The sequence below is a fragment of the Marmota monax genome, unplaced genomic scaffold, assembly GCF_021218885.2.
Source record: "Marmota monax isolate L192 unplaced genomic scaffold, Marmota_monax_Labrador192_F-V1.1 WCK01_AAM20220418_F8-fsc00346, whole genome shotgun sequence".
NCBI lineage: Eukaryota > Metazoa > Chordata > Mammalia > Rodentia > Sciuridae > Marmota > Marmota monax.
In genome coordinates, this window is record NW_026692698.1 from 730463 (window position 1) to 742025 (window position 11563).

At 39.3% G+C, this 11563-nt stretch overlaps 1 protein-coding gene across 1 annotated transcript; it reads right to left on the bottom strand.

The window, feature by feature from the left end:
• Positions 1-6949: 6949 nt before the first annotated feature.
• Positions 6950-10406, bottom strand: LOC124094018 (SS18-like protein 2). Its single transcript, XM_046446602.2, has one exon. The coding sequence runs from the start codon at positions 7648-7650 to the stop codon at positions 7411-7413; it is 240 nt and encodes a 79-aa protein (XP_046302558.1). The 5' UTR covers positions 7651-10406; the 3' UTR covers positions 6950-7410.
• Positions 10407-11563: the final 1157 nt, after the last annotated feature.

The following is an 11563-nucleotide window of genomic DNA, read 5'->3' on the forward strand; positions in this document are numbered from 1 at the left end:
TGGGCACTGTGCTAGGTGCTGGGGAAACAGTGGGATGCAGGTAGATAGCCATGGTCCACTTCTTGGCTTGGACCAGTGAAGACACTGCTGGAACAAGAAAACTTCTGTGATGATTCTTGAAAGTGAGAGCCAGCCATGGGTCCCCCACTTGCCCTTTATCTCCCTCTCTTAAAGCTGATTCTTCTTTGCCCCAACTATCTGGCCCCAGCTTCCCTGTAGCAGCCAGAGAGACCTTATCAAAAGAAGGGAAATTAATTGAAGCATGCTCAGTTGGACTCGGTCTAAAACTTTCCACTGCATGTCTCTCACTCTCCTTGATTTCACATGCCTGGGCCAGAACATGAAGGGGAACTCGCCTTTTCTTGAGGTCCTTCAAGGAATATGATGTCTTAGTCTCTCCTAATTCTCTTATGGAAAAGGAGAAGCCAGTATAGTCTAGACAACTCTGAGTCAAGTGATTTCCATCTACTCCTTTGTTTGATTCTCACAACAACCTTGAGAGATATAAATCAGATGCTGAGTGCTTCTCAAATATTACTTTGTTTTAATTCTAAAAACAGGTCCACCAGGCAACCAAAAAGTGCTGTAGCCCAGGGGAAGGCAAGGAGGTATGATTTTCTATGCAGATCTGGTTCGATACCAGCCAGGTGACTTTGGGCAAGTTAATTCATCTCTCTGAATTTTAGTTTCCTCATCTGTAAAATGGGAATAATATCTATCTCTCAGTGGACAAGAGCATAAATATGCACAGTTGCTTTTCCCATAAGCCCTCAACCTTGACTGGACTGTACTGAAATTTGAATAAACAGTAATAATTGTTATATTCAAGTAAGTTTTTTATTTTGGAGTTGGGTGTAGTAGTGTATACCTATGGTCCAGGCTACTGCAGAGACTAAGACAGAAGATTGTTGGAGCCCAGGAATTCAGGGTCAGACTGGGTAACATAGCAAGATCCTGTCTCAACAACAATAAAAATCCACCTCACAGCCATTTTCTCATTTGGCTACCACAAGAGGGAAAATCTAAGAAAGTCCAAAAATTCTGTGTAAAAAAATCACCCTTGCTGCACAGGTCAAACTGGGACATGAGGCCAAAGAGCAATATTGACATAATGGAGCCCAAGCACTTCCTTTCCGGATGAGACCTACACTACCTGAGCCAGCAACTGGCAAAGGTTGCAGGAAGGAGGAGTCGAGGCTCAAGGGTTCCTGGGTAGGTGGACATTGGCAGGTCCGCAATTCAGTTCCTCACACAGACCAGGAGGAGCCCAGAGCCTCGAGGTAGACCCAGAGGGCATGGAGATTTATAAGGACAGAATGGGAAACTGGACCACAAAATACTATAGAATTAAAAAAAATTTTTTAAAAATATTTTTTAGTTGTATATGGACAGAATACCTTTATTTTATTTATTTACTTGTATGTGGTCCTCAGGATCAAACCCAGGGCCTCACTCATGCTGGGCAAGTGTTGTACCACTGAGCCACAACCCCAGACCTAGAATTTGACATATATGTAAGGAGAGGTGTTTGGAGGCAATCAATCAATAAGTTAATGTTTTCTTCATTCCGGATAAGCAGAGGTAACAGCCTAGTGGTTTATAATGTGGCTTCTGGAGCAAGATTGCTAGGGTTTAAATCCAGCAAATGTGACCCTGGGTAAATTATTTAGCATCTCTGTACCTTATTTTCCTTGCCTACAAAATGGGAAGAGTAATAAAATCTACTCAGAACTTTTATGAGAAGTAGATGAGTTAATCCATATAATTTCCCTAAACTAGTCCCTGACATATGGTAAATGTTCAGTGAATGCTAGCTATTATTACTTTTTTTAATATTTATTTTTTAGTTGTAGTTGGACACAATATCTTTATTCTACTTATTTATTCATTTTATGTGGTGCTGAGGATCGAATCCAGGTCCTTGCAACGTGCTAGCTGAGCCACAACCCCAGCCCTATTATTTACCTTTTTTTTTTTTATTAACCAGTATCTACTGGATGTTTCATTGGCTGTATAAGAAGCCATTCTGAAATTTGGTGGCTTAAAACAACAAACCAATTTATCTTGCTTCTGTAGGGGAACAATCTAGGCTGGGTTTAGTTGATTAGTTCTGCTGGATTCTCCTGCGATCACTATGTTGCTGAGGATCTCTGGCAGATAAGTCTGGGGTTGGGTAGTCCACGATGCCCTCACATGTCTGGCGGCTGGGGCTGGCTATCAGTGATAGCAATGTATCTCCACTGATTTCCTGTTACGGTCCAGAGTTCCAACTGTAGCCCAAAAAGGTCAAGCCCTAGTGAACAAATGCCTTTGGCCTCTACTTGAATGGAATTTGCTGATGTTCCATTGGTCAAGACAAGTCCAGATTCAAAGGATAGACATAAACTTCACATCTTGATGGGAAGAGAGGCAAAATCACAATGCAAAAGGACATGTGTCAGGGATAGTAATACTTTTCCGGCCATCTAATTTACACCCACCACACTGATTTGTAAACAGAGCTCTGTTTTAGAGCTGGAAGGGATGAGTTCAGGATAGAAGGAAAAATAATTAAAACATAAGAAAAAACAACTATGATGCAGATTTTGAATATGATAAGTAAGTGCCTTACAATAGGATCAGCTAAGTGTGAGGGGAGTTCAGATCAGAGAGATCCTTATCCATTTTTTTGGCGGGGGGCTGGGGAGAGTGCCAAGGATTGAACTTAGGGGCACTCAACCACTAAGCCACACCCCCAGCCCTATTTTTTTGTTTTATTTAGAGACAGGGTCTCACTGAGTAGCTTAGTGCCTCGCTTTTGCTGAGGATGGCTCTGAACTCAGGATCCTCCTGCCTCAGCATCCCGAGCCGCTGGGATTACAGGCATACACCACTGTACCCGGCCAGAGAGATCCTTTATTGCCAATGAGGGGTGAGTCAGTGAGTTGGGAAGGCTTCATTAGCTTGACCCTGAAATATGGTTAGTATCTGGATCTGTGGAGATGGAGAAAATTCTATTCCAGGTAAAGAGAAGAGTAATGTTAGGACAACCAAGACATGTTTAGGAAATCCAAATACATCTAGCCTATCTGGGGTGTGAGGGTCAAGAAGGGGGGTTGTGAGGCCCAAGACTAGAAAGATAAGGGTGGTCCAGCTGTGGATGAATTTGAGATTGAACTTCACTCTGTAGGCAATGGGAAGCCATTGAATACTTTTCAGAAGACAAGTGAAAAGAACTGTATTATGAGAAGACTCTTGCCCATGGTCATTAGGATGGCTTGGAGTGGGAAGTGAAAAGGGAATTAGGCGCTCATTAGATAACGAAGGAGCTAGGGGTCTAGACAGAGGGATTGGCCAGGAGCATCAGGAGTAGGAAAAACATGGATAGTTCCTGATGTGTGGCTGCAGTGGGGAATGAAGAGGTGTCAAGGATGATTCTGCTGCCTATAGGATGGCAGAGGGGTAGAAGATTCACTTACAAAGCAAGAAAGTCTGGGGGAAGACCAGGTCTGGAAGGAACTCATGGATGTGGGGAATCTATGGGACCTCCAGGCAGTGCCCGATTGGAGTCTGACATCGCATGACTTTGGAAGGAGAGAGAAAGGCAGGGAGAGCAGAAGAAGTTGCTGGAGCAACCCTGCACAGAGTGTTTTAAGGTGCTTAACTACCAAAAACATCAGACGTGGTCAGATGCTTGAGGAGGAAGGATGAGGAAAGACCACTCAGCAGATTTGGCCATGAGATCAGGGCAACCTCCCAGTAGATCAGAGGAGACTGAAATTCCATGGCGTTTGATGAAGAAGAGACAGGCATCCTGCTCTCGGAATTCATGTTGGAGAGAGTCTCTGTTCTCACATAACCCCAGAACCACCCTCTCTTTCCACTTCAAACCTACTAAAGTGAAAATCTTTAAAATCTTGAAAATAAAACAAACATGGCTGTTCCTTTCCACCCTTGAGGAGGGAGGCAGCTGGTCTGTCCCTGATCTGTCTCCCTTTCTCCAGCCAGAGATCAGGCACTGGCGGGCTGTTTACTTCCCAGTGGAGCCCTGCTGTGTTTTCACATCTAAAAATAGTCATACACACACACACACACACACACGCAGGCGTGGCGGGAGAGGAACCTCACTAACCTCACTGTTTGTTTTCATGAGGATTCTGGGCTTCATCTCTTCCTTCCCCTGCATCAGGGCCTTTATTTTAGAACTCTCAGAGGGGGTAATGTGTGGGTCGAAAGGGTCCAAAACTACTAATTTTCTAATTATCACACCCAGTTGGGATCCTGGAAAAGGAAAGCAATAATAACCTTCTGTACAGCATTGGTGTTTGGGTTGGGATGAAATTGTCCCAGCTATTAAAGAAACAGTTAATGAAAGGATTACAAGGACAGAGCTGGAGGGTGAAGGGGGTGAGTCCCATCTGAATGGCAGCCAGGTGCACTGTGAGGAGCTGACTTTGCTACAGAATTGTGGGGTCCTCTCTGACTCGTGGCACCTGTGTTAGCCAGCTTTTCATGGCTGTTTCCAACATATCTGAAAAGAACAATTTAAAGGAGGAAAAGTGGTTTTTTGTTTGTTTTGTTTTTATTTTCTTGAAGTACCAGAGATTAAACCCAGGACCCTGCACAAGTTATGCAAGTACTCTACTAATGAGCTAAATAGCCGGCCCTTTTTTATTTTGAAATAAGGTCTCACTAAGTTGCCCAGGCTGGCCTTGAACTTGTAATCCTTGTGTCTCAGCTTCCTGAGTAGCTGGGATTACAAGCATGTGCCTCCGTAACCAGCAGAAAAGTTTATTTTGGTTCATGATTTCAGAGTTGTCCAATTCACGGAGGGCTAACTCCATTACTGTGGGCCAGAGTTGAGGCAGGACATCATGGCAGAGGGTAGTGGCACCAGCTAGTGGCACCCAGAAAACAGAGAAAGAGTGAGAGGAGAAGGGAAGGGAGGGAGGGAGGAAAGGAGGTGAGGCTAGGGAGAAGATAAGCCATTCCAAGGTATGTCCCTAGTTCCCCAACTAGGACCTACCTCCCAGTAGTCCATTCAACTATCCATGAACTAATCTATCAAATGGACCACTGATGAGGTCAGAGCCCTCGGGATCCAATCATTGCTTAAAAGCCATACCTCTGAACCTTGCTGCAATTGGGGACCATGCTTTTAACAAACAAGACTTTGTGAGGACATTCCAAAAACAAATATTAATAGCAACCCTTGGGTCTGTGTTCTGACAGCCTTGGTATTTAGATGTCCCAGGGTAGAAAGAAGACTAACTTCACTGGGTATTCTTTAAAATTATTTGCATTTTAAAAAATCAGTGAATGTATTACTTTTGAAAAAAAAATTTCTTGAGAAACGGTGTCTCACTATGAACCCCAAACTGACCCCAAACTTGTGGGTTCAAGTGATCCTCCTATTTCAGCCTCCCAAGCAGCTGGGGCTATAGGCAAATACTATTGCACCCAGATGACAATATTTTAATTTAAAAAACAGTGCTTTCTAGCCATGTGCTGTAGCGCATCCATGTAATCCCAGTGAACAGAGAGGTTGAAGTGAAAGGATCTCAAGTTCAGGTCAGCCGGGGTAACTTAGGTAGGCCCTATCTCAAAATAAAAAAAATAAAAAAGGCTCTGAAAGAAATTATGAAAGCAATTCCAACCACATTTTGAAAGCTTCCTTCCCTTGCCTCTGCCTCCCCCCATCAACCAAGATTAACTCCTAACAGGAAGGAGCTACATTTGACAGAAAGAACACTTCCTAACTGCAAGAATGGTTTTGGCACTGTCAAAGGATAGATTGATAATGGTAAAAGAGTCTACCATCTGTTCATGTGAGAACTGGTTGACCCTGTGTGGAAACAAGATACTTCCTGGTGGGAACAACAGCTTCTTTGGGTGTGGGGGCTTGAGGAAAAGGAAGGAGAGGAAGAGGAAGGTCAGGCTGGGATTCCCATAAAGGTTTTGGAGCTTCCTTTGATTTTGGTAGAAGGCTGGTCCTGGGTTGGCAGAAGGCAGGGAGTGAGTGGGAAGCTCTTAGCTATTTGTAATGAAGCAAATACCTTCAGGTATTTTTCTGTGGACAAAATGTCCAGCCTTTTCTGAGACCCAGCTCCCACCACCTGGTCAATAGATGCACAGTTCAAGGTCCTAAAGCTGAACTTTCTCACCGCACCAGAGATAAGTTAGCCATTTTCGCTGGCTAACAATGATTAATCCATCTCCACCTGTTTTTCCCAACATGTTTTTCTAGCACATGAGCTGGGTCATTCACTCTGAAGGTGATAGCCATTGAACCAGCCAGTTTCTACCATCCACCACTACACACCTCCCCCATTGATCACCTAATAGAAGAGCAAAAAAGCGCCTAAAAGATAAAAAAAAATAATAATAATTTTAATGAGACGGTGCATCTTACTGTTTGGGTTGTAACCCTTCAGAGAATCTACCCTGCTGCTGAGAGCAAGTTATGATGTTAAGCCATGCTGCAAAGAAAAGACCACTGACTCCAATTTTAAATCAAATTAAAGCAAGCTTGTAATTCTGGCCAGGACTGTGTCTCCCGAAATCCTTGGGTTACAGAACAGTACCCCAGCTCTCTAGGAGCATAGTTTTATAGCACAAAAAGTTGCAAAGGGTGTGTAGGGGGGTGCCTTGAGAACTTACAGATAATAGAATTTCGACAAGCATAATACAAAGGCAGATAGTAGATTAATGATCTAAATGGTTCAACATTTCAAGTTAGGGAGTAAATCTATTTGTTTATTTATTTATTTATTTATTTATTTTTGAGATAAAGAAAATTATACATCATTTATTATCATATAATACTAGATAATATTAAAGAATCACTCTTAATTTTGTTGGCAATATATAACAGTAGTATTGTTACATACCTTATGGTTATTAAGTCCTTACAGTTTTTGAGAGAACCAAATATAACACTTGTTACATGAAAAACATCTATACCTTCATATTTTCTTTTGTGGAAAATCAAGCTTTATTTCAAAGTAATCCAAGAAGAGAAGAGCAGTCAGGGGGAACATACTTACAAACTGGATGGGAGCATACAGATACTTAATCCATTTGGCAAAGGCTCAGTCAGAAGACTCAGCAATTCCTGCTGATCCTCCAACACCTACCCAGTTTCCTCTTCAGGCTGAAACTACTGAGTAGTCTGGAAGATGCCCACGATGTCTGTGTTATCCAAACACACTCCCATTTCAGGAAAGAGGACACCTGTGGTCTACTTATTGAGGGATCTGATTAATTATTAAAATAAATATTTACATTGAGAATATAGTAAACTATTAACTTTCTTCGCATTTTCACATTTTTAACCAGAGGTTTCATGTTTTAAGCAATTGAGTTGGTAATGATCCTGTCTCCATTTTATAGGTGATGGATTACATTCAATTACTCCTTATAACTGAAAGATCATTTCATTGCTTTTGAAGTACTGGATGAGTTGGCATCTGCGATGGTAGCTAAATAAATGAGATTTCTATGTAACACAATCTGGTACTGGACACACTTGTTCGCTCGACCCTTGTTCTGATACTCCACAATACAGCAGATCAGCTGGTCATTCTCCAGGAGCTTCCTTTGATTTTGGATGGTCTCTTGATTGGCTTCTGCCTTGCCCCTCATCCAGTCAGGTACCAAGGCCACAGACATCACAGGGGGCCCAGGTCAGCACCCCACCTCAGAAAAAGACGCCCATTGGCAGCCAGACAGACGCTATCTCCGCTCTGAAGGCTAGAGAGTAAATTTGGATCCCAACACTAGAATTTACAAGGCACCACTGAGGTTTCAGAGAGGGTTGTTATCTGGTCAGGGAAAACCAGAATTTATGAGGCGCCAGTAAGGTTTCAGAGAGGGTTATTATCTGGTCAGGGAAAACCAAGCATGAATGAGTTCAAGGCATGGGCAGGCATTAGAAATTGCAGTAATTTATAGTAAAACAGAAATTAACTTTTCATGACTTTGTGATGAGATGGCTCGCAATATTTAGATGGAATTAGGCTGGGTTTATCATTCCCCCCTTGTCTTATGTGTCCCTTTCAAATCTTTGATAGGGTAGAGGAAGAGCTCTGGAGGAATTTTAATTCCTCAGGTGACAGTCCCCAACTTCCTGGACTCATCCAAAACTGGCCTCCCTGATCCGACCTGACTCGATTTACCTATCTATATTGACTGTCTATCTATTTCTAACTTCATTGTTGTAAGAAAAAGAGGCAACAATCATTTTGGCTTCTTCATAGCTGAGAGTGGGCAATGTGGGTTGGTGGGAAAACAGCATTGGAGTTCAGGTCAGATTGAAGTCTGGTTGGGGAAGAACAGGTTGTAAAGTTCTGTGCAGATGGGTGCTTCTATGAAAGAGAAACAAAAAACATGAGTACTGAACAAATATTGCTGCCTTTGGAACATGTCAATGAATATCATGAAGATGACAGAAGTTAAAATTTTCTCACCAGGAGGTGTGAAGACTGAGAAGGTGTCCCCATAATAAGGCCAGAGTGGACAAGGCCTTTATATAGGAATGTAAATCTTTAACATCTCTAGAGTTATCAGGAACGTAAACACAACATTTAACTTTTAATGTTGGAGATGTCCATCTCCATGAGATGTAGTTAAGCTACTCAATGTCACCTGATCTTGTAAAATTTGTGCTGGTATGACCTCCGTGTCTAGTAGAGAACCCTTTATTTCTGTTACTTAGGTCTGGATAATCATACTAGCAAACACCAAGCCTACCTGTAGGCCTTAAATTAACTAAATTCTGACTCTGGCAGTTCCTCTTGATAGTTTCTTTTGATAGTTATCAGGCATTCCTGCCTAAGAATCTCTCTTTATAGCCTCCAGTCTTACTTATTTTAGGGGCTAACATAAGTGTATATCTTAAGTTATATTTAACTATTATTATTTATCTTTAAATGTCCTGGTGTGACTATGTTTTGGTTTTAACTGTCTTTGCTATGTGTTTAAGATGAAACAAGTCAAACTGACTTTTGTTTTTATCTATTATTAAGAGTCAGCTGAGTTTCCATAGGAGACACTCTTGGGGGAACTTGAGAGCAATTTCTTAGTTCTGCTAGTGCCATTTGCGCTAGGATGGGTCCAGATCTTGCTGACCATATGGCTTCCCTTGGAAGCACCAGGGATGTCTCCTTTCTCCAATAACCCTCCTCTTCATGGTAAGTGCCTCCATTGGCTTTCTGTTCTCCAGTGGTCTAATGAATCTCCCTGATTGGGAGGTTATGTGGCCTAGAGTTGCAAAGCTCTTTAGAGAAGTTCCCTGTTTCCTGGGTTTAGACTGATTCAGAAGGCAAAAGCCAAATATTGGTTCTTGGTCCCTTTTAATTTAACTTTAATCTTTAAATCTTGATCTTAAACATCTAGCAAGTCAGTTTCATCAGTCTTAAATTAAGAATACTGGGCTTTAACTTTAATGTCTATAACCTTACATTAATTGGGGTCTGTGCTATCCTGTGCGTCCTTTAAGTGATGGCTTATTATCTTAAATTAACACAGGTTGTGTGCTCTTGAAGCAATACCTCTGTAAAACATTAACAGGCAACATTCAGACATTTTTAAAGAAAATACAAAATAAAATTTACAAGAGTAAAAACATATTTAATTTGTGCAATAACTACCTTGAGCTTTGACTGAGTTATATTATAACCCCTATTTGAGATCTTAGTAATCTTAACAACAAAAATCAATCTTTTGAATACAACTTTAAATAAACTGAAGTCTGGCCTGCTGTGGAGTCATTCTGACATGTATTAAGATGGGAGGCAGAGCCTTATCTCAGGTAAGGCAGGGCTCTTTATAAATCTTAAGTGTTCTAGTTCTGAAGCTGATTTTTGTTTCTTATATATCATTTTATAAAGTTTACATATATTGTTGCTCGAGGTCATATGAATATTAGCTAACACAATATGATATTACATTTAAAATATGAATTACAGAAAGGCTGAGAGCTTTTAACCTTTTGTGGAAAAGTTGCAAAATGTTTGTGTTCTTCATTATTAACCTTTACATAGACTAGGCTCTCATTAACTTAAAAATTGTACCCCAGTGTAAAAAGTAACATAAAACTTTAGATCTTATTGATAACAGTTCCCGTTACAGAATATTAAATGGTATAAATAAATCTCCAATAAAGTTTATCATCCTTATAAGCCCAAAATTACCATAAAACTTTAGTTTGGAAAACACCAGCTTGATATAATGTTCTTTTAAAGCTTCTACCTTAAAGACTTATATACCTGGAAGATATGAACATATTTAATATACAAATAATAGTAATAACACCATAATTACATTGATTTTTTATATTAATTAAGTTTAAGTCTTAAGGAAATAACATGTTATAATATTTCAAAATGACAGTGTTGTTTAACCATAATTGTGTAATCCTTAATCCCTTTAAGATTACTTGCTCAAAAAAAAAAAAAGACTAAAACACAATGTTATGGGTAAATCAATGTTTTAAGAAATCCTTGTCTTTTTAACATATAGATTAAACTTTGGTTTATATCAATATATTAACATTTGACCTTAAGGAAAAACTTCAAAAAGCCTTGACTGATCATTTTACATATATATATATATATATATATATATATATATATATATATATATATATATATATCCAACACATATAGAACTTTTAATTTCTCTTTTCTATCTATTATCCCCCTTTTTGTTCACAATATGAAACAATCCTTGTAAATTTTTGAATTTAGGTAAATTATTTCATTTTAATAAAAAGAAATACTTTGTTGTTTACATTACTCTTAATTGAAACAGTTAAAACTTTTGGGCCTTTTCATATAGAAATCTTCAATATCCTTTGTTTATAGAATTAGATCTGTTTACCATTTCATGAAAACAACAATGTTTAAGTATATAGAATTATGACTGTTGGGACTTTAATTTTTTACTAAAACCTTTTTTAGTGATGACAAAGCAAGTTTAAACCCCTTTTTTTTTTCATTTACCAATTTATGAAAACATCAATAATGTTACCCAATCAAATTTAAGGAGTTAAGAGCACTTGGTGGTATATTTAACAGTATTTTAACCTTGTAAATTAATCAGATATCTAACAAACAAAATTACTGATAAATATGAGTAATCCCATGTCAAATCTACTTTACTTATTTTACCAAAATATCAGACAAGTATATTTAATGGTATTAGCCGTTTCTTCCTTGTTGAAGAACATTTCTAGAATCAAGGGATATTAGACATTTTATAAACATCAACATTTTATTATTTTTTTGACCACCTAGGGAGACTTGTGAGTTAAATTTGATTTTAAAGACATATTTATTTTCATCTGTTTACCCAAATTAAATTGAACCATTTTAAATCATGTGAATTAAAGGTATTTGGATCTATTTTTTTAATTTTATGAGCACTCCTTATATACCTGCCAATTTTCATATCATGTACATGATATATGGACACATGTACATATAGACATACAACACATAACACAAGTGTGCACACATAACACAATGGTAAAGGTCTTGTAGCTTTTTGCAGGTGAAATCTCCATTGCAATGTTTAAAACCTC